Below are 27,530 nucleotides of genomic sequence, written 5' to 3'. Positions count from 1 at the left end.
CTTTGAAGGTGACACAGGAAGTAGCGGTGTGCTGACGTCACAGTTGTTAACCAGACTGTTGACAGCTCCAGGATTCGTTTCTAACTCCGAGCCACTGAGCGAGGTTTTAGGTTTTGTTTCGCGGACACTGAAGCGACTGTAGCAGGCTGTGAGGGTCGGTGAGAGTCGGTGAGTCCGTGAACTGTTGACATTATGATGAAGGACGTTAGTTTCAGATAAAATCTCAGCGTCTGAGTTAGAAAGTCACAAACGATCAGTCAGAGGTAGAAAGTGTACAGGTTCACAGAGAGAGAGGGAGAGAGGGAGAGAGAGAGGGAGAGAGAGAGACATCATGTCGGAATTTAACACGTTTAAATGTAAAACTCCTTGTTTGAATTTCCCGTTTAAATTAATGTCAGAATCAACAAGAGGAAACTGATCTTGGGTCAGTTTTCAGCTGAAAAGTTGTTATAACAACGTCTGTTTTAAAAGGTGAGAAAACATAATTGCAACCGAATTAAAATTATATTATAATAATATGATAAAATTACACCTATTTCCACCAACATAATAATACTAATACTAATGATGATATATAATAATAATAATAATGATAATAATAATGATCAAAGTAATAATGATAAAGACAGTACATTTTCAGGAACACTGCTCTTTGTTTGCAGACTGAACCTGGAGCTGTGTCACTGCCACAGGATGAACTGTTTCCCTCTGGGTCTCGTTCTGATGTCGCTGCTTGACTCTGGTGAGTAGCCCAGTTGTTGAATAGTTCAGATACCGATCTCCTGAACATACCTGCCTCTCACTGCTGCCATGTCATGACCTGCCAGGTGTGTCTTTGTACCTTTGCACTGAGTCAGACACATGACCTGTGATCTTGCTGCTCTCACAGTACTCAGTTCCCTTCCTGCCCCCGTCAACGTGTCTGTCGACTCTGTGAACTTCCACCATGTCCTGCGTTGGGACCCTGCACCTGGGACCCCACAAGGAGCAGAGTACAGGATCTCCAGGAGGTACTTTCCCTCCCCACCATCTTGTTGGCTGTCTCACTTCCTACTACAAACAGCCTGTTGCCATTTCCTCTCTGTCCCCTCTTCCAAGCAGTTTAACCAGTTCGAGACTGATGGTTTTTACTTTCTTTTGTTACATTTGGGTGTAAACTCAGTTTTAGACCCAGACCAGATTCAGATTGAGACACAGCTGGCTTGTAAAATAAAAGACTTATTGGTGACAAAGCCAAAGAGGGTAATGATGTACGAGAATCTATGGGAATGCGAGGGGGGGGTCCAGCAGATGACCAGATAGGAGGCTACAGGTGAGTGGCGTGGCTGGTTGTGGATTGTTGTGGTTGTGGTTGTGTCAGGGAATCAGTGCTGCGCCACACCCCTGTTGGGAGAGAGAACACACACACATTACATACAAACACACACAGGGAAGTGGGGGGGACACAGGGTAAAACAGACACAGGAAACACTGGGAGAAAAAACTAAGGTCAGAGCAAGGCTGAGACACCTTTATTCTTGTACGTTTTCTTGTGTTTTGACATTTAACATTAGAAAATATTTTTTTATTAAACCATGTCTGTATTGTCATTTTCAGAAAGAGTTACTCTGGCTAAGCACTCCCAGATGACAATAAGACATTTACCATCACAGTATGCTAATGAACTCACTCCTCAGTCCTCAAGATAAAAAAAGGTAAAAAAAAAAAAAAAAGATTAAACAAAACATCAATGATGAAAATAAGCCTACATAATGTACAGATGTTAAGTTATAAAATGATAACTTTGTGGTTCAAGGCCTGAAAACAGCAGCTGGGAACCTCCATAGTACTCTTCTTTTTTCAAAGTTAATTAATTAAATAAATTTTCCCTTTGCAGTTTACAGAAGTTCAACCCCCTGTGTTAAACTTAAGAAGCTGTTGTGGAATCAGTTCAGAGAGTCACGTTGACTGTAGAAAAAGTACAAAGAGAACCAGCTTCCTGTTTTTTGTTGTGTGTCAGAACCACCGCTCTGACCAATCAGTGTCCTCTGAGGGAGGAGCTACTGTCTTAATTTTAATACTAAAGCAGTTTTTGTCTGTGCTCTGAGACCGCATCATGTGACAGACGGATGGTTCATCCAATCACCTGCCAGGTAGTTTGTTAAGCGCCAGCTCTCTTCCACTCAGTTTCTAATGAAGCCCTACAAAACATCTGGTTTTGTGTGACAAACATTTGGTTCAGTGTCACAAAAATCTGGTCCAGATGTTACCACAGCTTCAGATGTGTACTGTGTGTCTACGGTTGTGTTGTGTTGTGCGCACCATGACATGATGTCATCATGTATGGTGACACTGTATTTGGAAATGACCAGGTTTGAGCAGTGAGGCCGGCTGTGTTGTGTTTGTTGTGTATGTTGTATATGTTCTGTTTGTTGTGTTAGTTGTGTTCTTTCGTGTTGTGTTGTGTTGTGTGTCCCCCTGGATGTCGTGTCATGTAGTAATGTATGAAATCTGCAGACTGATTCGAGTGAATCATCTTGACCTTGTTGTCCTTGGTGTCACTGTCTGCTGGACATCAGTCTGTGCAGTTACACACTTAAAGTTTATACTTATGGATATTTTCATGTATAAACAAACATGTTAGAGTATTGAGTGTGATTTACCTCAGCGTGAATTCAGCGTGAGTTCTTATCAGCCTCTCTGAACCCCAGGACCGACTGCAACCTTTAGTTTGGTCCCATTCTCAGTCAGATCAGGGTCTGTGTGATAATCTGTGGTTGACCTGAGAGTCTGTCTGATGGAGGATCTGACTGTGAGGTGTTCTTTCTCTCTCTCTCTCTCTCTCTCTCTCTGCTGTGACTGTTTGTTTCCATCCAGTGTGTTCGATGCAGCTGTGACCACAGAGGGACCGTCTGATTTTAAAGGAACCAGTGGTTCAGATGCTCATCTTTGTCTTTCAGTTCCACATGACTGAGTCTTTTGTTTAATCATTGTGAAGGTTCACATTTCAATTAACAGAGTTCACATGACTGATTTTATGACTGGATTTTTCACAAGTGTCATATCTTCACTGTCTGAATTAATCGTAATAATATGAACATGTTCCATATGCAGAGTGATGTGTGAACATGTAAGTCTGGTATGTCTCAACGCTGCGCCAAGTGAAAGCAGATGTGGATTAATCCACTGCTGAAAATAGTCCCCAAGTCTCTATTTCCTCCTGTTTGAGTCACGTGATGAAAACTACAGGCCCTGCTGTTTCAAATGAGACTACGTGTGTGATCTGCTGTCAAAGCTGTAGTTTCATGCTCCTACAATACAACATTGACAGATTATCACCGTAAAGATTTTTATGGTGAATGTTTGAGAAATGTGTTCACATCTCCACCTGTGTGTGGCCTTCACTGGCAGCTTTATTTCCCTCATCTACACTGTTTCTGCAGTGGTTTATTTAAATAGTTTTCTATTCCGTGATAGGAAATATTGACGAAACAGGGCTTCATGTTTGAGATATTAACCTAACTGACACTGAGGATATTCAGTCTGGACCCATATAAACAGGCGTGTCAGACCCAGCCTTCAGCCTGTAGGATAATTCACCAGCTGATTTTCATAAGACAGCAGTGAGGAATCAGTTCCTTGCTCTCGCGGAAGTAGGTGCAGGTCTACAAAAGTGTTAAAAGCCACTGAATCCAGAGGCTGTGAGGAGATGTTACACATCTGTAAACCATGTCACAGGTTTCAGTCAGCATCATCAGACTTCTAGCAAACACTGTCAATACAGCACTACTGCTAGCCACAGTCAGAAGGAAGTTAATTTTGGTGATGGAGGAATCTACGTTCTGGGATTAGGTTGCTGTGTGTGACACGACCAGGCAGATACAGTCATGTCTGATCCATCTGCTCCCACAACTGGGTTTCTCTGTCTCTGTTGTGGTAGTTTCTACATCATAAACAGAAACAGCCAGAACAAGATTCTCCTTCATTGTCTTGGTTACAGCACCTTTTCTCCAAGAGGCCACAAATGTTCCTCACTGAAAATATTGACAATGAAGAAATGTTGTGTGGACTCACAACCGGAGACTGTTTGAGAGTCAAGGGCGGCACCACTGTTAGGATGGTGTTCCTAGTGTAATGCTACTGCGTGCATCTTATACAGTTTACAATTTACTACTGTAATTTTCGGTCAGACTCAGTTATGTTTGCTATATGAACATATGTGAATTAACAGTATTTACATACACCCTCAACACATATAATACAGGAGGTTTGGAAAGCGGTAATTAATGTTATCTCAAACATTTGTGTTCCCTTAGAACGTCAGGTACTTTTATTTCATGTTGGCCTACACCAGAACCTCCTGCTGTATAGTTATAGATAGATAGATGACTTTATTCATCCCCGAAGGGAAATTAGTTTGTTACAGCTGTCCGGTGTATTATAATACAAAATATACAATAGAATAAAATACAGAGGTAGACAGAAAGAAATAAAAATACAGAATGGCAGATATAAATAATAGTATACTATGTATATGCATATGTAAATGGAAAGTGCAAAAAGATGGATACAAATATTGTATGAATATGATATATAATATCAATACGGTTAGTATTTGGAGTGGAGTGTTGTGATGAAAATTCAGAGTGCAAAGTGTGACAAGTCATCTTGTTTTGCCAGCATCCTTTCCTCCACCACCTCCTCCAGGGTGACAAGTTTAGAGCCAACAACAGACTCTGCCTTTTTGATGAGTTTGTTCAGTCTGTTGGTGTCCTTTGTGTCATTAAGTAGCTTTACTTGTATGCACAAATATTTATAATGTTTCTGTAGACAATCATCACTGCCACTAGACCACCAGCATCCCAGGCCAAAACAAACAAACGTTTCGTTGGACACCACCACCCCTCCCCTTTACTTCACAAGTGTCACAGGTGAAAGTGTCACTAAACACAACAAGAAGCTCAACTGAATAAAGTTACTCTGTGGATGCAAGAGCCAACAAAAACAATCTCACCACAACCATTAGCTAACGCTAGCATTGCTGTGATATGCTCCACAGTAATGTGAACAGTTAGCCAGCTAGCAACAGCAACATTTACTGAGTACATTCATAACTGTGGTAACAGCAGGTTAGCCAGCATTATCATGCAACTGTAGCCTCACTAATGAGAACAGACATTAATGTTATGTAGCATCAAGTTACTGACACATGGAGGAGAAGACAACCAGTTCTGAGTCAAGCTGGAGCCTTTAGCAATTCTTAGGGTTCTCCATCTCAGTAAAGACACACCTGGGCTGGAGCCACGGCCGGACTGGGAGAGAGATTCAGCCTTGGACTGATCCACTGGTACCTGCTGGACACTGACACTTATGGAGCTGGTAAAGACACTGAAGGAGCCATAAAGACATAGATGGAGCTGTGAAGACACTGATGGAGCTGTGAAGACACTGAAATAGAGTAGTTATGTTAAAGTTAAAGTTAAGAGTAAACATTTTACAAATGCCAACCTGTCCAAGAGCAGTAAGGAGACATCTGTGTCCAGTCCCTTCTCTACCTTCAGGCTCTTTGCTAAGGGAAAGCCACAACAGGAGTAATCTGTGTTTGTCACAGTCAGACTGGCCACTGGGACAAATCCTGGGATGCTGATGCATCAGTTGGACCATCAAGTTTTTACTGGATACATCAGTCTCTTAACCAGCCCTCTCTGTGTCCCTGTCATCCAATCACAACCAAGTTTCAGCCCTCTCTAATGAAACTTGAGCACACATGACTGTGGTGTTTGTCCTTGCCATTAATTGCTTCCTTTTTCACATAGTAATTCTTCCTCTGAACACCAAGTTTTTATTTAGAGATTTAGAGAAATGGAGCATCAGAAACTTGGATGTCTTGGATGCTTCTTAAGTTTTTCTGCCATAGACTCCTCCGTACTCCTGGCTGCTGTAGCAGCTCCGTCTCTGTTGCTATGGTTGAATTGCCTGAGCTCTTAAGCTCTGGGAAACTTGCTGGTTGACGTAAAACATATCATTACCAGTGCGCAGTGCAGGAGAGTCGCCAGGAGATTTAAAACTCCAGTGTACTGCAGAATACAGAGAGATTTACCTGGAGATGAGCGGCTTAATCAGCACTGAGTGAAATGATTTTACTCAGATGTGATGGATATTCATTTTTATGTAAAAGTCCCACCCTCCAGCTTTAATGTGTGAAATGACACCTTTTTGTTTGGTAACAAAGTCCTTAAATGTGGGTGCAAAAGACCAAGCAGACAAACTGATATAAGTGTTGATTGGTGATTTTGGTTTTGTTCACTTTGTTCAGAGTTGAACAAGTTTATTGATTGCTCAGTCTTGTTGTCCAGTTGATCTTACACTTACATATCTGGTAGCATTATACAACGATTTCAAATGGTTGTGTTTAGTGGTTCCTTACTCTGAGGAGAGTTTGATTCGACACGTCTGGTTTTATAATGGCTCATTACCACTGTTCACAATGACCAGCTTCTTCATTCCAGTGCTTCTCTTAGATTGATTTAGTATTTCTCAGCCTGCCTGTCCTCAGGAGCTCACATTCACCATTACCCTCTCTTTTCTTTGCATGGGTAGTTTGTACATGCCATCACGCTTTTTGAACATGAGCAACAAGAATCTGACAACAAGAATAAAATAACACATTTGAACTCTGTTTCTCATCGTGCAGGGTGCAGGGGACAAATCGGATACAGGTACTGAAGTCAAGGACAGCATCACGTCAGCTGAAGCTAGACAAGAACAAGCTATATTACCTGAGTGTGAAGGCGTCCTACAACCAGACCTTGTCTCCAGATTCCCACACGGTCAACTTCTCCCCATACAAAGACAGTATGTCAACATGAGCTTCTTTTGAGTTGCATGCACGTTGTCTTAAATGACATGTTGTCTGAGTGGATTCTTAGTCAGCCAGGTCATAGTTATCCAAGAAAAGTTGAATCGAGGGCAACACAACTCTGGTTGTAGATACTTGAAGACATTTCATGTTTCATGAAAAACGTTTCTTCACTTCTGACTGACTGATGAGGACAACCAGGTATTTAACCTCTCTGGAGCCGTTATGATGGCTGTTGAGTTCACTTGGTTCGTTAGTGCTCCTGCCTGTCTGTCATTAGAGTTGTTGGAGTCACCTGAGGCGAGGTGTGAATGGTTATTAAATCTCCTGTGAAGGGACAGAAGTGGTGATGTAGACGTCCTCCTCTGTTCTCCTCACCTGAAATATCATCTTACTACTACTCACTAACCCACAGCAGAGGAGGAGGATGGAGCACTAACGAACCAAGTGACATCAACGTCTGTCAGTCGGTCCACCACTTTGGCCCAGTCTGAAATATCCCAACAACTGTGGGATGGATCCTCATGGAAGTTGTGCAGATGTTCATGGTGCCCAGAAGATGAATCATGCTAGGTGATTTTTCATCTAGTGCCATCATTAGATCAAAATGTCACTTTGTCCAACAACATGACATTCCTATCAGCATCAGCTATACTTAAGTGTTTAGTGCTAATTAACAGGTGTTAGCAAGTAGACATGCTCATGCTTAAAGACGGTGAGCATGGTAAACAGTACACTGTTCACCCTGTGTCTGAGTTACAGAGCTGTTAGCAACAGACATCACTCAGACCTTTGGTTCATTAACTGTCTTCATCCATGTTCTTATTAAAAGTAACTGCAAACAAGTTACCCCCAGGATTAGCTACGGTAGCTAACCTCACAGAGATCTGGAACAATTAGCATAACATGTTGGACAGCTAGGACTGAAACCTGGGAAAATGCGGCACCACCTGAGCAGCTGAGACTATTTCACACAGATGTGTTGACATGTTCTCCTTCACCTGATGTTAAGCACATCAGTCAATCACTTTGACAGTCATGCTGAAAATGATGTTTTCACACTGACATGACCAATGAAGCAGAAATTGCGTAAATTATAAAAGGGTGTGATTTTTTCTTGTGACAAGCGAAAATAGGTCCTCCAGAACTCTCAGTGGCTGGTTGTGGAAACTGCATCCAGATCAACATGTCCCTGCCAGAGGCTGACAAGAGCTCAGGGATCAGTGACATCCACAAATACTATGATGTTCATTTCAATGTCACATTGAGGAAAACCAGTGGAAAACCAGAGGTAACAAATCTACTCAGTGCCTAGTTTATACCTCCCTCTCTTCTACTGATTCTCAACTGTGTTGTGTGCGATGACTACACTAACCGAGTACTTTATGAGGAACACCTCTCTTACACTGGGTAGCTCCTCCCTCTGTTTACTCAGTGATCACTTTATTAGGAACACCTCTCTAACACTGGGCAGCTCTTCAGTTCTTCAGGTCCCGGATCCAGATGTTAAACTTTCCTCTCAGACTCTGCTCCATGTTGACATGACTGCATCACATTCATGCTGCAGGTCTCCTGTTCTATCACATCCCAAAGGTGGTCTACTGGATCCGGGTCCAAGACTGAGCTGAACTTGTCATCATGTTGATGAAACCAGTTTGTGACATGGAGCATTATCCTGCAGGAAGTAGCCATTAGAAGATGGTGGACTGTGGCCATGATGGATGAACATAGTCAGCAACAACACTCAGACAGACTGAGACATTCAGACCATGAGGAGAGGTGTGAGGCAGGTTGAGTCCATGAATCCAGACTCTCACCCTATCATCTGCTGCCTCAGTAGAAATCCAGATCCATCAAACCAGGTCTTCAGTTGTCCAGTGTTGGTGAACCTGTGTCTACTGCAGCCTCAGGTTTCTGGTCTTGATGACAGGAAGTGGAACCTGACGTGTTCTCTGCTGTTCACCACAGTTGTAAAGAGTGGTTATCTGAGTGACCAGAGCCTTTCTGTCAGCTCCAAACAGTCTGTCCATTCTCCTCTGACCTCTGACCTCTCTCATCCACAAAGAGCTGCTGCTCACTGATGGTTGTGTTGAGATAAGCAGCTTCACAAACACTCAGACCAACAATCATATCACAGTCACAGTTTTACTCATTAACTGAAGCTGCTGTCACACGATTGGCTGGTTGGATAACTCCATGAATAAGCAGGTGTACAGGTGTTCCTAATAAAGTGCTTAGTGGGTGAATGAGTATTGAATTAAATACAACACCTCTACACTTCTTTGAGATGTAACAGGTTAACCAGATACTTCCTAGCCTCTCTCATTGGTTCAGTGAAACCTCAGAGAACCTGCTGTCTGAGGTGATGTCCACTCACTCACCTCTCACCTGTTCAGGTTTAACTACTACTTAAGCAGTTCCTCAGAGCTCTGTACATGACTTTATGATTTTGTCTATAATAATGGGTCAATAGTCAAAGCTGGGAAAAGTAAGCATCACATTTTTTACTTCACTTTACTACTACAGTGAGTTATATCTTCAAAAGTGTTTTTATGATCCCATGTCGTTGATGGCTGGGAAAGGTGAAATGATTGGTCGGCGTGAAACCAAGTTCAGAGTAAAGTTCAGAGTGCTGCGGACACGGATGAATGGAAATGATTTGAATCACATTTTCTCTCCTTCTTTATTCAGCTGAGGTCCAGTGTAACACGAAACAAGAGTTTTACTCTCAACAACTTACAGGAAGGTGTGGAGTACTGTGTACAGGTGCACACAAAGATCCGTCTGAATCAAAACACTAAGCCAACCCCTTGGAAATGCACCTTCACTGGAAGTGTGGAGCGCAGAGGTAAGCATAGCTTCACAACTGATGATTGTTATTATTAAGATGCTGACCTGAAACTTGAAGTTCATGGGCTTTATTTTTGTGACTAAAGGGGCATGGTGTGAAGCAGAGTGAAGTGAAGACACCCCCACCCCCACCCTCACCCTCCTTCCCTTTTTGAGTTCCATCCAGTGATAATGGTGCATTTGAAATGCTCAGTATCTTTTCACCTGTCACAGCGACAGTGTCAGAGTTAACCCAGACGAGAGCAGCCGTCTATTCTTTCTCTAACCCAGAGAGCACGATGTTCTGACATGATAATGAATTAACAGCCGAACGTGTTATGAAATGTGAATTTAATGTATTGTTTGCCTTGTTAGCACACTGCGACCTCGTGACCATTAATGGATCCTCTGTGGTCCTTGAATAGTTATTACTTTTACTAGTTATTATCATCTTTAGCAGCATTGAAAACCCTGCTGACAATGAACTCATTCTATATATCATTCTGATTAACTCTGCAGTTTTATACTTTCATTAATACTCTATGTTTTGCACTGTTACATACAGTTCATGTGTAGAATCAGTGTTGATTGACCACAGTCATGAGCTTCAGTATGTGGGACTGATCCCTGGAGTAAAGAAAGTCTCAGATCAATCCCAGATCAATCCCAGATCAATCTCAGATCAATCCCAGATCACTCTCAAACCAATTCCAGATCAGTCTGAGATCAATCCTGGATATCTCTCATATCAATCCCGGATATCTCTCATATCAATCCCAAATCAGTCCCAGATCAATCCCAGATTAATCCCAAATCAATCTCAGATCAATCCCAGATAAATCTCAGATCAATCCTAGATCACTCTCAGATCAATCCCAGATCAATCCCGCATCACTCTCAGATCAATCCCAAATCAATCTCAGATTGATCTCAAATCAATCCCAGACCACTCTCAGATCAATTCCGGATTACTCTCAGATCCCTCTCAGATCAATCCCAGATCACTCTCAGATCAATCCCAGATCAATCTCAGAACAATCCCAGATCAATCCCAGAAACGTGTTACTCTGCAACCACATTGTCCTAGGGAGCATCACCTGGCTGGAGAGTCATGAGTGAAGCTTTGGGTCCAACTGAATAGGGTTCAAGTCTGAGTCAACGCTGCTCTCTGTGGTTGATGTTGACTACTGTCAAACTAAGTGATCAGTTCAGTCAGAGATCATTTTAATCTTCTGTCAGATTCTGACATCATTGTTATGTGTTAATTATTAATGCCTCATTTATTCGGCTGCTTAAGGACATGTAACCATAAATAACTACGTCCTGGTCTCGTGCGTCTGTACAGCAGAGACAGAGATCCCTGTAATAAGAGCTTACTATTTGTGATGATCAGACTGATTCATCTGGTCTGTTTTCCTTCAGCTGAAGTTGGTGTAACAAGTTTCAGCCAGTGCAAATTTAAATTTTAGTGTAGCAGTGAAGAGCCCCGAGCCCAGTGAGTGGGCAGCATGCCAGGGTCGTTCTGGTCATGTCATGGCTCAGGGTTTCTGGTGTACTTGGATATGTGGTGGATCATTAAAGGTTTCTGACTCCATCTGCAGTTAGAGAGAATTGGTCGGAACATCCAAGTTACAGTAACAATCACAGGGAATAACCTGAGTGCACCCCCCTGTACCTGAATGGAAATAAAGCCTCACGTGTTGGTCACATGGTCCAGAGAAGCAATATGACTTATAACATCCAGACTGAAGGATTCATTACTCTGTGTGTGTGTGTGTGTGTGTGTGTGTGTGTGTGTGTGTGTGTGTCTGCAGACCCTGTTGTTTTAGGTGCAGTTGCTGCTCTTCTGATTGTAGTTATGGGCGTCCTGATTACCTCTGTGTTTTGCCTCCACTACACTGGATTCCTCTGTAAACTGAAGGCAACGCTGCCCACAGCAGTAATCGTAAGAATCAATAAATTTCTATCTATCTAAAAATCTATCTATCTATCATCTATCAGTCTATCAATCTATCAGTCAATCAATTTATCTAGTGGTATTAGTGTAGTTCCCAAAGAACCTGTTTAAACCAGGCGTAACCTAGTGATCTGTACCTGGACATCTTCAATGCAGGTGTGACTGCAGGCAGAGAGAGCTCAGTGTAAATCTGGTGATAATCTGACAGGTTTCTAACTTTCCTAAACAGACAGTTACGCACCTGCTTCCTACAGTGATAAATCAGGTGTGAGGAGGTGAGAAAATAGTTATCTGTACAACATGAAAGCCTTCAAGACGAGGCAGTCCAGTGTGTGTCCTCATTAAAACTGCGCAACAATTTTTGTGACCAACAATCTGACAAGTGCAAACTGTTCCTGTAATATCCATACTTCATCAATGTCTTCAGGCTGAAGAAGCTGCCGTACCTGGAGTACCGGCAGAACCTGGAGTACCTGAAGTGAACACAGAAAGACTCCGGCCAGCCAGTTTGAACTCAGAACCTTGTTGCTGTGAGGCAACAGTGCTGATGCCTATGTGGCGTACCTGTGTTGGTAGAACAGATGTATTTAGGAGGGATGGTTTAGCTGAGATTTGATATGTAATTCGCACTGTCTCATCATTATCCTCATCTAACTGTTGTACTTCCTCCTTCTTTGTTTAGATGGCTCTGAGTCAAGGCTACATCCTGACACCTGAGGGGACCATCCCAGAACCAGTCTGCATTAGCTCGGAGAAGGACAAACACAAGACCCAGAACAATCCCACAGCACCACACCCTGTCATTGGGGATGAGGATGAGGATGAGGATGAGGAGGAAGAGGAGGGGATAAATGTCTACATGGACAGAGACGCACAGCTTTCTTCAGGGGACAGTTTGGTCTGCCACTCTGGTAACATGTCGGGCCACAGCGAGCCAACTGCTCCAGGGGATTGTGGGAGTTTGTTAGAGAGGTTGCCAGCTGAGCAGGAGGTACCAGACGCACAGTTTGAAGGTGGGGTCCAACATGGGGGTCTTGATGAAGGTGAAACCAAAGAAAAGGTTTCTGTAAAGCCTGAGGGGGGTCAAACTGGATTCCAGGGATATGTCACAGGTGAGGAGAAGGAGGAGGATGAGGAGAAGGAGATAAAGGAGGAGATAAAGGAACAGGGGTTTGACAGCTCTGGCAACGTCAACCTGTTCTCAGTCACCCTCGCTGCACTGGGTGCAGGTGAGGAGGAGGAAGAGGAAGAGGAGCAGAGTATAAGAGACTGTCTCACAGACTTTTGGAAACCAGGTGATCTGGAGCCTCGGCTGTTCACAGTCCCTCATACAGACTCACAAACTGATGACCAAACCACTGTGGAGGTAACACAACCCACACACAAAGTGTTCAGTAAGACTGGGTATGAAGGCAGGTGTACAGGCTACATCAGAGCCTGTGACACACAACATGAGGAAGAGGAGGAGGAAGAGGAGGAGGAGGACAAACTCTTCACATATATGGCACACACGTGATATGTTGCTCTGATGTGTGTTAAGTTTATTTCACATTATCTGAAGGCACTTTACAGGGTCAGGTGATGATGTATGTTGTTCAGCAGGTCCTGAAGGCAGCAAACTCATCACACACCCTCCAGTCACATTCATGTTCATTTATAACAATGCTTTCATCTGAGAGCTTGGATGTGTCTGACCTCATGTTATGTCCAGAGTCAATGTAATGAAATACAAATTTAACGCAGTAATTATACAGGACTTTCACACAGCAGACATTCTGACTTGTCATAACAGGCAAAGAACAGACAGGGGGTGGGGGTGGTGGGTGGTGGGTACTCAGGTCGGGTAGGTAATGGTTAAACTTTGTTGTGATAGGCCAGTGAGCCCACTCCTGGCTCTTACCTGGCTCTGAATGTGTAATGGACACGTTTCAGTGATGTTGCTGTAGACTCTGGTCCCAGGATGCTCTGCTCTGTGACAAATGGGGGCACAGGTGCAGAAACGCCTGCAGGTGAACATGTTTAATAAGGTCCTGTAAAGTACGCTGATTTTTTTCAAACTGTGTATACAGTTATATTAACTGTGTTATGGAACTGGAAGAGTGGAGTCTAACTTTAAAAGTTCTGATGCGAACTTGCTGACTGTATGACGCTGTTGTAAAGCTGTCATGACGTCAACATTTCATGTCAGTGGTTTTAGTCCTGCGCTGAAGACATTTCTGACGTCTCATCGAAGTGCAGCCTGTCACAAACACAATGAGAAGCCTTCAGCTCTGACAGGGTCCTGTACTTCTCCTAGGACACGTGATTTCCTGTCAATAGTCTCCGCAGATGTTGCCTTCATGAACCTTCGGACAAGTTAGAATTTCATCTACAGCCAGTTTGAAAGACCAAATAAATGCAAACCACAAGTGTGAGAGTTGTTTGCTAGACACCAGTATGAGAACGCTGTTTGTTTTTTTATTTTATTTTTATATTTTATATTTTTAATGTAACCGTCACCACAGGCGGCTTTGTTGTCCTATGTTTAACTTGTACATTACCGCAGTTAGATTTTCGATCTTCTAACAAAATCATTCATGAACTTGCTGTTTATCGCTGGATCTGGAAAATAAAGTCTGTTTTATTATGTAGCTGTTGTTATTATTTCTTATGTGTCAGTTCAGTGCTGCTCTGGTTATTCAGCTTTCCCACAGGTACATGAAGGCAGCAGGAGCAGCAGTGGACTAACGGGCGGTTGCGCGCGGTGTGTGTCTGCTGCTGGAACCCTTCTTCTCAGACTATATCTCAACTACAGGTAAAAAACGACCTTATCAAACACACACCTGTATGTGACGAACAGTCTGTAGCCTGTGACTTGTTATGGAAGCTTCCGGTTCACTCTGGCAGAGAAAATGCGAATCCGTTAGCTAGTTAGCGATGTGTTTCCGGTAGAGACAGACCCGCTGTCAGACAGCTGTGTCTGTCTTCAGCAGCTCAGGTAGTTTAAAATGAACGGTAACCTGAGTGTGTTGGTTAACTAATGGTGACCTGAATGAGTTAGCGAACATACTGAGACAACGCGAAGCCCGCTAACGGTTCACGTGTTGTTTTTAAGTGTAGCTTTGATTCGGCTCAGTTTTCAGTTTACAAAAGAAATAACTACAGAGGAAAATGGGTGAAGTTTGACTCTTTACATTGTTCTTACAGAGTGACAACAGTAAGTCATGTGATCTGACTACAGGTCTGCACTGACACACCTGGGTAATATGGAAAGTGAAAGAGTCCAGAGAGATGCGGTGGCTCTGCGTCAGTGATGTCATGACGACTCTCATTTGGATGCTCACATGGCTGCCTCAGGTGGTGTCAGGTGAGTACAGTCAAATGATGTTTTGTGTGTGACTTCTGAGGACGACAAATTTAGTCGTTAAATAAACACATATGTGACAGACGATATTTGAAACAAGATGACAGTCTTCATTATTATTATTAATATTATTGTCCTGCACACTGAAAGTCTATTTAAATCAGGGTTAGCTGACAATCAGCTGACATTACAACAGGATGCACAACTGTGATTGAACTACAAACAGAAAACAGCAGCAAATCAGTTGTTGTTCACATAATCAACTTGAGGTTGATTATTCTAGACAAGTTAATAAAGACTGGGGCTTCAAACTGCTGCATGGTGCATCTTCATTTAGACTGTGTTCTTTAAAAGAGTCCTTCACTGATTCAGTATCACAGTCCAATAACACTGAGATATGTATTTTCATCCACACACTCTTCCTGCTGTGTGGTCCATGTAACATGTAGTAGTTCAATTTACATTTTAAAAGAATCAATATTATAAAATTGGAAAATTCCGTTTTCTTAAGTTGTATTTATTTATGACATAAATGTTTTTTAATTTAAATGGAAAATTAGAAAATGTTTTATATATATGTGTATATATATATATATATATATATATATATATATATATATACATGAAGCAGCCAATCAACATGATTTACTGAATGGATTTCCTCTCTAATCAACAAGTATATTACAGACATGACAAATGTGAACATATATGAAAAACCAGCTCTGTCATTTCTTCTGTAGCATTTGCGTTGCCATCTTGCAGGACTATAACCTGTGATGTCACAGGGTTGGTTGGCTCGCTGTGTTAGTTAGTTGCTCCATCTGTTTTCAGTGTCAGTATGGTCACTTTACAATATGGGGACATCAGCTGTGACCACGCCAAAAAGTCAGTGTAATTTCACATGGTGCACACTGAGAAAACACACCATCCCATCCCTGCACAGACACCAAACATTTAGCTTGAAAGCTGCCTCTGGTCCATGATACATGTTCTATAAGTGACTAATGAAGAGTTTTTGTTTTTGCATCAAAGCTGCAGGAGCTAATTAGTTATTTAGATCCACATCACTGTGTAAGTGAATGGTTTAAATTCCCTTCATATAACCCCACGCTATCTGGACTGTACCTCAGCACAATGACCCAGGTTCTGCTCCTGTGGACAGAGTGGAGATGCCTGTCATTTACACTTACACTCTGCCAGCTGCTTGTTCCTCCTCAGACTGCAGCCTCTGTTTATTCTGCTGTGTTCACAGTCAGACTGGTTGTTACAGTGAAGATCATGACAGTACAAACCAACAGGTGCACAGCCCCAGTAATGATAATAACTGACACCAGTTCAGCTGGAGATTCGGGTGTGTTATGCTAGTAGCAGCTAATGTAGCCCTGAGTCTCAGGCAGAGATGGGGGGGGGGTTCAGAGGTCTGGTCACCTCCACACCCCCACACCCCCACAGTTGTTTCTAACTCATCTTCCTCAGACACACCTGACACTGAGTCAGGTGACATCACTGAATGCAGCTGGTCAGATTCTGTGCAGCTGAGACTGATGCGGACAGGCTCTACTCTTCAGTGTTTATTGAAGCTGTGTAGAGGTGTTGACTCACCTGTGTGATAGTTGATGGTGTTTCTGTTATGTAGCTCATCCTCACTGATCTGAGTCTATGGTGACTCATCAGCACCACACACTACAGCCTACACAGTGATCACAGCTGAATCAGCTTCAACACAGTTTCAACACAAACATCCCAACACATACAGGACTGTGGAGTAGGCTGCTAAAGTTTGAGCTGGATGTTCCTAATAAACCGACAGCTGAGTGTCTGCTGCAGTGCTTCTTACCTGTACAGGTGGATGGAGTTCACCTCCTCAGCCTGTCTCAGCATGGAGCAGTAAATACAGTGACTGTTACAAGTCAAATGAGTCAGCCCATTCTTACTCATACATCTTATTTTTATTTAAATACCTTGTAAGTGTCATAAAAACTTCAGCCTGCATGAAAACTAAACCTGACTAACGCACACTGAGGAAGCCACAGGAGCAACACATTGTTGGCTCTCAATAAAAATCACAGTGAAGTTGTCTCAGCGTGCAGTGGCCAAGTTTATTTTCATTTTAGTTGTTCCTGTGGCCAACCAGCACCTTATCATTAATATTCCTGTGCATGTGGAGTTTTGCTCATGACAGGTACATGTTTGTATTAACACTTCCATGTGATGTCCTGTTTGTATTCCAGTTATGAAAGAAGTGCCCCAGCCTGTCAACCTCACCCTGAACTCAGTCTATCTAAGACACATGTTGAAATGGCAGCCTGGACCAGGGACCCCTACTGGAGTCCACTACAACATCACATTCAACACAGACAAGTGGGTTTAATCTGTGTGTGTGTTGTGACTTGTGTGTGTACCAACAATGTCCCGGTGAATCTGCTGCATGCAGGTGTACAACAGGTCACACACACACACACACACACACACACACACACACACACACACACACACACACACACACACACACACACACAAACACACAAACAGATCAGAGACAGTCTGCCACAGTCTGAAACATTGTGTCTTCTGTTGTTCATCCACAGTAGGTGTAGGTGTAGGCACCTGTAGGCCTTTGATGTGAAACAGTGACTTCAGCAGTCATCACATTAACAGACACTTTAATGCAGAGGAATAAAAAAAACTCAGTTCTATTCACCACTCTGCTTCTTTCCCACCTCCTTGGTCCTCTGTAGGGGAACATCCTGGGTGCCAGTGTCTGGCTGTGAGCGTGTCCGCCACCCCCTGGTTTGCAACCTAACGGATGCCTTCCCTGACCTGAGCCAAGCCTACTTAGTCCGGGTGACAGCGTGGCTGGGAGGACAACCCTCACAACCGGTGACCCACAGTGAATTTATACCCATCAGAGATAGTGAGTGGCCCTGCACTGAAACAAGATGATGTTATATTAAAGGGAACCAAGATGGAGATGTCCAGTTCTCTCCTTTGGTCATCTAATTCTTTTCAAGGTGTTTCCTGGTGTCTAGTTCTGTTGTCAGCACGTGTACTGCGCCTTACACCAGCTAAAGCAGATTCTTTTTATTAGCAACATGTTTCAGTTCTAGTGAATCCTGACAAATTTCCAAAAGGACAATAATAAACTACAACAATTCAGGAGAAGTCACTTTGTGCATTTGTCAAAGTTTCATGACATTTGAAAGAATAAATTAAATGATTAATTGAAAAAATAATCAACAGATCAATCAAGAATGAAAATAATCTGCTCTTTCAGCCCTTGCCTCCTTTGTGTCATATTTACAAATTCACTGTTAGTGTCTGTAGAATTCTGTGAATATTTCTCCAGCTCATACTTGGCTGAATGAGAAATCTGAATACCCTCACATAAAGAAAAACACTTCCAACATCCTTTTTTATTTTAGAAAATTTCTAATTTCTAAGTTTAAGCCCAGTTAGCTCTTAGTGTACCACTACAGGACTGTTTGACTGCATCTGATGTCTGGTTTTGGGTCAGCATAAACAGTGTATTCCAGATGTCCTCTTCCCGTCAATGTTTTCCTGCTCCTCTGGGAGGTTCCTGAGGCATTCCCTGGACAGATGGGATATGTAATACCTTTGCTGAGGTCTGGGTCTACCCAGAGGTCTCCTCCCAGTTAGATGTGTCTGGAAAACCTCCAAAGGAGGGCACCAAGGAGTCATCCTGCTCAGATGCCTCAACTGACTCCTTTCAACGTCAAGGACCAGCGACACTTCTCCAAACTCTCTGTGGATGGCCAAGCTCCTCACCCTATCCCAAAGGCTGAGCCCAGACACCCTACAGAGGAAACTCATTTCAGCCACTTGTATCCACAATCTTGTTCTTTTAGTCACTACCCAGAGCTCATGACCATAGGTGAGGGTTGGAACATAGATCAACTGGTCAAAAGCTTTGCCTTTTCTCTTTTGAAAATGAGAACCACCAACCCAATCTGCCACTGCACAGTTACTACCCCCAACCTCCACATGGTATTGAAGGAGCGTGTCAGCCAAGACAGCTCCATAATGTCCAGAGCCTTCAGCATCACAAGGTAAAAGCATCCACATCTGGTGCCTTGCTGCCAAGGAGCATTTTTACTGCCTTACTGACCTCTTTCAGGGATAGTGGTGAGTCTTCCTCCAAGTCTTCAGTGTCCTCCACAAAGAAAGTGTTGGTCAGGTTTAGGGGCACCTCATAGTGCTCTCTCCACCACTTGACTGTAGCCCCAATCCGGGTCAACAGTTATCATCTCTGGCAGAACACAGCTTGAGCCAAGCCCTGCTCTCCCTTCCTGAGTCAATGGGCTGTTTGTCACAACTTCCTTCAGGCCAACCAAAAGCCCTTTTCTTTAGCCTGAAGATGAAGCTTCAGTCCTTCTGGCCACCCAGTACCTGTCTGCTGCTTCTGCCATCTCTGCAGTGGAGGCTTTCAACATGGACCACTTGGACTCTGCATCGCCAACCTCCCTCAGGATGCACAAGAAGTCCTACTAGAGGTGGGAGTTGAAGGATAGAGGTCTCCTCCAGACATGCACAGTTCACCTCACTACTCATTTGGGTTTCCCCAGGGCTGACCAGCAACTTTCCCCAGTATCTGATCAATCTCACCACTAGGTGGTGATCACTTAACAGCTCTGCCCCTCTCTTCACCTGAGTGCCAAAGACATACAGCCGCAGGTCTGATGATACAACCTCAAAGTCAGTCAATTTTTGGCCTAAGGTGTTCTGGTACCAGGTACACTTAAGAACTACCTTAAGCTCAAACAAGGTGTTTGTTATGGCCAAACTATAACTATGACAGAAGTCCAATAACAAAACACAGCTCAGGTTCGATAATGGAAGGCAGGCCGTTCCTCCCAACATCGTCCCACCAGATTTCTCCATAATTGCTCACATGAGCATTGGGCAGAAACCTTTCCAGGACACCATGCAGAGACACCAAGAAGGCCGGGTAGTCTGGAGCACAGAAGCACACATGCACAACTCTGATGTTCTCTGGAGACATAACCCAACAGGGCAGCACTCAACTGGGGGGGCTTGTGAGTGTCCTCACACCTGTCTGGCGCTTATTATCTTGGGGAATTCTAGAAAAGAAGAGAGTTCAGCCCCTCTCTAGGAGTTTTGGTCCAGAACCTGTGTTATGCATAGAAGAGAGCCCAACCATACATAGTTGGCAGGTTCCTTCCCCACCAGAGAGGTGACATGTCCTTAGAACTTGTGATGCCAGGAATCAGCCCACCCAGGTCGTCACCTTTGCTTGCCACCTGGTTTGCAAAGCATCCCAATCCCGATGCTTATCCCAGCAGGTGGTGGGCCCATGAGGAGGTGGCTGTATGCCACTCTTTTAGGCTGAGCCCATACAGGCCCCGTAGGTCAAGGTCCTTGCCTGCTAGCTCCCCTCCCAGGTCTGGCTCCAGCAGGGTGGCCAGGTTCCCTTTTCTGGGAGAGCTTCTACAGCTCCATCAATCTCATCCCATTAGGGTTTTATGATTCCCCTCCCAGAATTGCCACCTTGATGTGGTAGAGGGGTTTGTCCGTGATCGTGGGACCTGTGCTGTTGGGGGCAATAGCCCCTAGAAGTTTCTTTCAAAGCAAATCAGTCCTAGGGGAGGGGCTAGACTGAGAGAAGTTCTAAAACCACATTCGCAGGCTTCAGTAAAATGCTTTATTGTATTTGTTATGGGAAGTGTTTATATGTTTCCCTTTCACTTGAATTGGAAAGTGACTTCAGCATAAACAGTATGTTTATGTCTTCCGTTCTTTTCAGTGAATTTTTGGTAACATCTTAATAAAATTACAGGGATGCACTGATCATGTTTTTTTTTTTTTTTTAACTTTCTGCTCGTACTGAGTAGATTTACCAATATCTACTGACACGTTGAAATAACAGCTGCTGCCAACTTAACATGACACATCTTATTTTTCATGAGCTACTTGATCTAAGTATTGGAGGTTCTGGTTCAAAACTTTATAAGGTTAAATTATTGATCTGATAGGAATGATAGTTAAACAGGGACAAAGCGACTCCTAAAAGAAGTGATGCAATCAGCTTGAGAGAAACACTACAGTCCACAGGCAGTCATACAATGGTGTTACAGAGTGGAGGTTCTCCCCTCAGAGAGAATCTTTGGCTGACACAAGTTTATGGTTATCAAGTTTCTCATAGCATTAAAATGAATTGATAAATTGTATTAATGGTTATCATTTGCACACAAGCAGCTAAAGAAGTGTAAAGACAGAAAGACACTGACACTCATCGTGCTCATGTTATGTCATGTGCCTTATTTTCAGCTCTTTGTTCCTTGTGACATGACAAATGTGTGAAGTGATTGGGTCATGTGATGAAAATCTGAGTTTATGTAATTTAACTATCTCTAATGCCTGTGTGTCTTCCAGCTCACCTGGACCCGCCACTGCTGACTGTGAAACCCTGTGGCAGAGACCTGTGTGTGGACCTTCAGCCTCCCATGGAGCACCTCAGACAGGTCTATGAGGACACACTTCATTACAAACTCAAGATCAGGAGCAACAGTGCAGACAGAGCCAAGGTACTATCACAGTGTTATAACAACACCACTTTATGCAGCTGTGTTGATGTGGGCGTGCTGCTGCAGGTACAGGCGAAAAGATGCCATCCGGGAAGTCGGGTTTGAGTAGCACATCCATGAGTTTTGAGGTTTATCAGACACCACAATCAAAAAAAAACAGTCAACTGTGAGTTTAAGAATCTCAGCTGCTATGATAAAGTTTAATGAAGATGTACTTTTACATTTCACCTAATGAAATATGAACAGTGGACTCATCCCCGAAGCCCAGTGTTCACTCACTGCTAGATGAAATGGAAGTGTGACATGAAACGATCATGTAATGTATGAAAAGTTAGTTGGTGTAGATCTGGTGTAAAATGATGTGTCTCCTCTGCTTTAATCAATAGGAGTAATACTGTGTTTGTCATTTTGTTTCCTCGTGAATCTGGTCTGTGGTCTCTGTGTGTGCAGTACTTCAAGGACACTAAGTCTCTGAGAGGACAGGTTTTGGAGAATCTGGCCCCTGGCACACAGTACTGTGTCTCAGTCTGTTTCTCAGTTAGACTGGAGTCCAAGGAATCCAACTACAGCAAGCCTGTATGTGCTTTCACCTCTAGCATCTATCCTACAGGTACTGGGACACCCACACAGGTGCTTTCGATTACTCTCGCTTATTAACCCTCGAAACTCGTAATTTCTCAGTAAAATTAAGTGTCCCACTCTGTCCCTGGCTGACCCTGTTTTGGACCCTGCAGTAGACCACTGTCCCTGGCCATTTCAATATGATCAAGATCATCTATTTCTGCTTTTAATGCTAGAAAATAAAACCAGCTATTATTAAGAGTACTGTTACATAGCTTAATTTTATGATCACATAATGAAATAGAAATGATGTTGTTTGACAGTTAATGACAATAAATTCTTAATTATGTTCATTACATTATACAATAACAATGCCCGCACAGATTTGTCCACTGATTTTCTGCAGTATAACAACCTGCCGCTATAAACTGCCTCCTTTCCTTTACGCTCATAGCACTGTGCAGATCCAGTGTACACACTGTACCTCTGTTCTCCTTCTCCCTCCTCCTTCTGATTCTGTGTCCACCCCATCTGCAGACCCATTGATCTCAGCTGGACTCTGTTTGCTGGTGATGTTGGGTGTGTTGATCTTTGGCGTGCTGGTCTTCACTGGTTCCATCTGTCTGAGGAGGAGACCACTACCACTGGTCCTGGTAAGTTCCAGTTTAACTGGGGAAGTGGTAGTGTGGTAGCAGTCCTTGAAGGGGACTAGGACTGCTCCCTTAAAGCCAAACAGGTTCTTATCTATGTATTTGAAGGAACATGATGAATTATTGAGCGGTCACTGTTGGACAATTATGACTCAGGCCTTTAAAAATCAGGAGATTTAAACTTTTGGATCACTGCATTCATTATGAAGGTATAAGAGTCCTTGAGAAACAATGAGATCTTTTCAGGTGTACCAGACAACACCTGCAGACATATAACGACAGATGCAGACAGCTACAGTCAATTACAGACAGCTGTGGACACCTGCAGACAGTTACAGACAGATGCAGACAGTTGCAGAGAGATGAAGACATGCAGACAGCTAGAGACAGATAGACAGATGAAAACAGGTGCAGCCAGTCAGAAACAGCAGTAGACAGATGCAGACAGATGAAGACACCTGCAGACAGACGAAGACAGATGCAGAAGGATGAAGACACCTGCAGACAGATGAAAATAGATGCAAACAGATGGAGACAGATGAAAACAGATGCAGACAGCTACAGACAGATGAAGACAGATGAAGACAGATCAAGACAGCTGCAGGCAGATGGAGACAGATGCAGACAGATGAAGACAGCTACAGGCAGATGGAGACAGCTGCAGACAGATGAAGACACCTGCAGACAGCTACAGACAGATGAAGACAGATGCAGACAGATGAAGACACCTGCAGACAGATGAAAATAGATGCAAACAGATGGAGACAGGTGAAAACAGATGCAGACAGATGAAGTCAGCTGCAGACAGATGCAGACAGATGAAGACAGCTGCAGGCAGATGGACACAGATGTAGACAGATGCAGACAGATGCAGACAGCTGCAGAAAGCTAGAGACAGATAGACAGATGAAAGCAGATGCAGATGCAGTCAGAAACAGCTGCAGCAAGATGAAGACAGATGCAGACAAATGAAAACAGATGCAGACAGATGAAGACAGATGAAAACAGCTACAAACAGATGCAGAGAGATGAAGACAGATGCAGAATGTTGAAGACAGGTACAGACAGATGAAGACAGCTGCAGACAGATGAGGACAGATGCAGACAGATCAAGACAGCTGCAGGCAGATGAAGACAGATGGAGACAGCTGCAGACAGATGCAGCCAGCTGCAGACAGATGAAGACAGATACAGATAGATGAAGACAGTTGCAGACAGATGCATACAGGTGCAGATAGATTAAGACAACTGCAGACAGATGCATACAGGTGCAGATAGATTAAGACAGCTGCAGACAGATGCATACAGGTGCAGATAGATGAAAACAGATGAAGGTGCAGACAGACAGTATAGCTGTCTAATTTTGAAATGGTATCATTTATGCTTTGTTGTCCTGATGTCATGTGATGAAGATGGCTGCTGAAACAGTGCTGTGTGAATTAGTGAGCTCACAGATCATTATTCTGCTGTAGCTCTGTGATATAACAACTGTTCAGAATGTGGGCTGCCGTTAACCTTTTATATTAGTGGTATTTGAGCACATCGGCTACAGTTTCATGTTCCATCATTAATGGCCTAAAGTCAGACAGGGTGACAGAGAGATGTGGAGGGGGGTTCCCCTTAGACAGAACTCAAATGTGGCAAACAGATGAACAGTGAGGCTGGTGGTTTCTCACCCAAACCTCTCAGCAGTTCATATGATGCACTGACATTTCCATAGCTGAGAGAGACACTGTTGATGCTCATGGAAAGAACAGCTTCATCTTTGTTAGATATCAGAACACATACAGTTCAGTACTGTCAGACAGTATCAGACCTGAACCGTGTCACGTTCCAATCTGATCAGAAAATCACATTTCCCTCATCAGTCTAATCAACAATAATGATGACATAGTGAATCTTAGACATTTTTTCAAATGTAAAAAAAAAAACAACTGAAACATCACATTGACAGAAGTTTTCAGACACTTAACGGTGACTCTGTCAGTTTAGCTCAAGTTCCTCCATTTCTCTGGATCATCTCCAGATGTTTCTACACCTGGACAGGGGTCCACCTGTGGTGAATCAGATGATTGGACACACACTTGTCTATATCAGGTCTCACAGCTGACGATGCAGATCAGAGCCAAAACCATGAGGAGGAAGGAGCTGGACTGTGTTTGATCAGACGTCCTGAACATACTGAGTTTCAGTCACATCAGATGAAGGGACATATTCAGCCCAGTCAGTGGTCTGACTCCTTTAAACAGAGTCAAACCACCTGAAGACTTTTTTAACCCTGAACCCTGAGGAAGGCGAACTCTTCTGCTCTGATGCTGATTAAACTGAAGTTATACATTTACACCAAACAACAGCGCACAGGGTCATCTGTTTGTACAGATGAGTGTTGTTAATCATCACATGTAAGAAGTTTGTGTTATATTATAAACTGACTGAGTGGAGGTGAAGGTGTTTTATATAGTTTTATATTTTACAGACCAGAACAATAAATCTGTTACAATTAACTTTGAATTAATCAAATTCAATAATTAGTTCAAATGATGACTGACAAACACAGTAAACCAGAGGAAAATGTCCTGAAACTGTTCATTGTCAGAAGCAACAACAAATCGTTCATTCATTCATTTATTCATCACCTGTCAGAACTCAGTGATGTGTTCACTGTTTTTGAAGTTTTCAGTTGTGATTGAAGATCAGCTGTCTCTGTCTCAACGTCTTCCTCCTGCTCTGTCTGTTTCTTGTCCAGACCTCCATCCATCACATAGATGACGTCCTGGTCATCGCTCCCTGCAGAGCATCTCTGTCCTCCCTCCTGAATGTTAAAGCAGTGCTGCCCCCCTCAGGTGAGAAGAGGAGCAGCCCTTCATCATCAGAGGAGAGTGATGAGGAGGGAGGGACAGACAAAACTGGTGACAGCAGAGGAGGTTATAAACTGAGGGTGGGCACCAACCTCCTCTCCTCTTCTTCCTCATCTTCATCATCTTTATCCCCCAAGCCTGAACCAGAGCTCTTCCATCCACCTCAGCCTGAAGTCCTAGTTTCAACAGAGACACATTCCAGAGCTGGGCTGAAGCACACACTGAGCACACACACAGACACACACAGTATGACTGTAGGACCAGTCCAGACAGGTAGGGAGGGGGAGGAGGACAGTCAGGACGTGAACCTCCTCACATTAACCTTTGGCAGACATGAGGAAGAAGAGGAGGAGGAAGAGGAGTCTCAGTCAGCCTCAGAGGAGGTCAAGATCACCTCAGTTCAGCCCTCACAAACCAAGGAAGTTACCATGGAAATCGTTTCCTGCTCTGCTGATGAAGAGGAGGAGAAGGAGGAAGAAGAGTACCCTGGATATATGGGGCGTCCATCTACTGATGTCTTAAAGAACTTATTATAGAGGTCTGATCCTGATCCTGATCTTGATCCTGACTCTGAGCTGATCCTGACTGTGTTCATCATTTTCCTCCACCATGCATCATGATGTTCCTTACATTATTGACTTTGACTTTTATTTGTTGTATGATTGTGTTTGCATGTTGGCAGCTTCCAGGCCACAGAGTCCACTCTCCATCATACCAAGTCTCTGTGCCCCCACCCCCCCACCCCCGGGGGGGTAAGATGTTGTTTCAAGACCATCTTATACTTAACTGTAAATAAATCCCAGCCTGGAGAGAAGGATCCTCACTGTAGCGTCCAGGATGTCAGACACACACAGCCCATCAGACTGATGCAGAAAATGTGTCACAGTTCAAACAGCTGTTGGACAATGAACTTCATAAAGGAACACTTGATATTTCAGGCCTGAAACTTTCAGTTGTTTTAAGACATTTTGTTTGGATTTGATAGAAGCAGCAACGTTCCTGGCGCCACTGGATGACTTTTAAGGTTTTATTATGAGGTTTTTGTTTTGCTTCTCTGCAGGGAGCAGATGTACCTGATGTATTTAACTTCACTGACAGATACCTCAGCACATACAGCTGGAGCAGCGAGAAAACTGTTTATTTTGACTTCAGGTTTTTTCTCTTGCTCTCTCCGAAGTGGGAACACTTTACAATATTTCATCAACTGTTCTTTTGAATTTCACTGGTGACATTCACCAGTGTGACAACATATCTATCTTCAAACGTTCTCCCTCCACATGCTCTGAAAACTGAATTTGTGAAAACAGCTAAGGAGACAGTTGTTTCCCTAAAGGGTCCACAGGATGTGGTTACTGAAGAGCTCACACTGCTCAGTGATGAGTTATTCATCACAAAACAAATCGTCAGCCATTTTTGAAACTTTGATTGATTTAGAATCAGGGATTGTTTGTACAGTGGATTATTTCATGGATGTATTCGTATTTTTCTTTATTTGCTAACGTGGCCAGTGTAAAATCATGTTAACATTGCACTTATCTGAAGTCACAGCAGCAGAGTTAGGTCACATTAATTATTACAGGTTTCACTATGCACTCATCAGCCAAAAATATGAACAATATAATCAAATCCTATAACTGTGACAGTTTTGTATTTTTGTACTGACTGTAAAATCTCATCATTTATTGCCTCAGTGTCAAGTTATTCAAGTCTCATGTAACTCAGTGTTCAGCCACAAACATGTATATTTCACAATAACAGTAACATTTAAATAGTGTTTCATGTTGTATCAATCGTATTGTTGCAGTAACAGCAACAAATCTTCCATGTGTGAATTGTGGTTCATGTGGTACATCGCAAACATGTTGTCATGATAACAACAATGAATAAAACTCTGAAAAAAGTGAAGGTGAGGCACACTTTACTGACTGCAG

At 43.2% G+C, this 27,530-nt stretch overlaps 2 protein-coding genes across 6 annotated transcripts; both read left to right on the top strand.

The window, feature by feature from the left end:
• The first annotated feature begins 16 nt into the window (after window positions 1-16).
• crfb1 (cytokine receptor family member b1) lies at window positions 17-14,254 on the top strand. Of its 3 annotated transcripts, XM_071485484.1 has the most exons (9): window positions 49-168; window positions 399-471; window positions 663-742; window positions 890-1,010; window positions 6,674-6,834; window positions 7,966-8,129; window positions 9,530-9,686; window positions 11,482-11,612; window positions 12,307-14,254. In XM_071485484.1, exons 3-9 carry the CDS (start codon window positions 694-696, stop codon window positions 13,138-13,140), a joined length of 1,617 nt encoding a protein of 538 aa, XP_071341585.1. In that variant the 5' UTR covers window positions 49-168; window positions 399-471; window positions 663-693; the 3' UTR covers window positions 13,141-14,254. The 3 variants fall into 3 exon arrangements, with proteins under 3 accessions (XP_071341578.1, XP_071341585.1, XP_071341594.1); XM_071485477.1 differs by lacking the exon at window positions 399-471 and having other exon boundaries at window positions 17-168; XM_071485493.1 differs by lacking the exons at window positions 49-168; window positions 399-471 and having other exon boundaries at window positions 828-1,010.
• Window positions 14,255-14,279: 25 nt separating this feature from the next.
• Window positions 14,280-27,504, top strand: LOC139625481 (interferon alpha/beta receptor 2-like). 3 transcript variants are annotated; one of them, XM_071485508.1, is made up of 8 exons: window positions 14,280-14,418; window positions 14,811-14,970; window positions 17,199-17,328; window positions 17,706-17,881; window positions 21,379-21,530; window positions 21,981-22,140; window positions 22,629-22,744; window positions 25,488-27,504. In XM_071485508.1, the coding sequence occupies exons 2-8, from the start codon at window positions 14,895-14,897 to the stop codon at window positions 26,133-26,135; spliced, it is 1,458 nt and encodes a 485-aa protein (XP_071341609.1). In that variant the 5' UTR covers window positions 14,280-14,418; window positions 14,811-14,894; the 3' UTR covers window positions 26,136-27,504. The 3 variants fall into 3 exon arrangements, with proteins under 3 accessions (XP_071341609.1, XP_071341626.1, XP_071341618.1); XM_071485517.1 differs by having other exon boundaries at window positions 14,303-14,418; window positions 14,845-14,970; XM_071485525.1 differs by lacking the exon at window positions 17,199-17,328 and having other exon boundaries at window positions 14,301-14,418; window positions 14,845-14,970.
• The last annotated feature ends 26 nt before the right edge of the window (window positions 27,505-27,530 follow it).

This window comes from Trachinotus anak, unplaced genomic scaffold (assembly GCF_046630095.1).
Source record: "Trachinotus anak isolate AG129_WGS33_773 ecotype Australia unplaced genomic scaffold, CSIRO_AGI_Tana_v1 ptg000001l, whole genome shotgun sequence".
Classification (NCBI taxonomy): Eukaryota; Metazoa; Chordata; class Actinopteri; order Carangiformes; family Carangidae; genus Trachinotus; species Trachinotus anak.
The sequence above is the reverse complement of the archived record's forward strand: the minus strand, read 5'-3'. Positions and strand labels throughout refer to the sequence as shown.

What these genes read in the sequence shown, in the direction of transcription:
- LOC139625481 (XM_071485508.1), top strand. Translation starts at nt 14,895, where the DNA reads ATGCGGTGGCTCTGCGTCAGTGATGTCATGACGACTCTCATTTGGATG. An exon ending in ATTTATACCCATCAGAGATA is followed by an intron (nt 17,882 to 21,378) that starts GTGAGTGGCCCT and finishes TGTGTCTTCCAG; the next exon opens with CTCACCTGGACCCGCCACTG. An exon ending in ACAGTGCAGACAGAGCCAAG is followed by an intron (nt 21,531 to 21,980) that starts GTACTATCACAG and finishes CTGTGTGTGCAG; the next exon opens with TACTTCAAGGACACTAAGTC.
- crfb1 (XM_071485477.1), top strand. Translation starts at nt 694, where the DNA reads ATGAACTGTTTCCCTCTGGGTCTCGTTCTGATGTCGCTGCTTGACTCT. An exon ending in GATGTCGCTGCTTGACTCTG is followed by an intron (nt 743 to 889) that starts GTGAGTAGCCCA and finishes CTGCTCTCACAG; the next exon opens with TACTCAGTTCCCTTCCTGCC. An exon ending in AAACCAGTGGAAAACCAGAG is followed by an intron (nt 8,130 to 9,529) that starts GTAACAAATCTA and finishes TTCTTTATTCAG; the next exon opens with CTGAGGTCCAGTGTAACACG.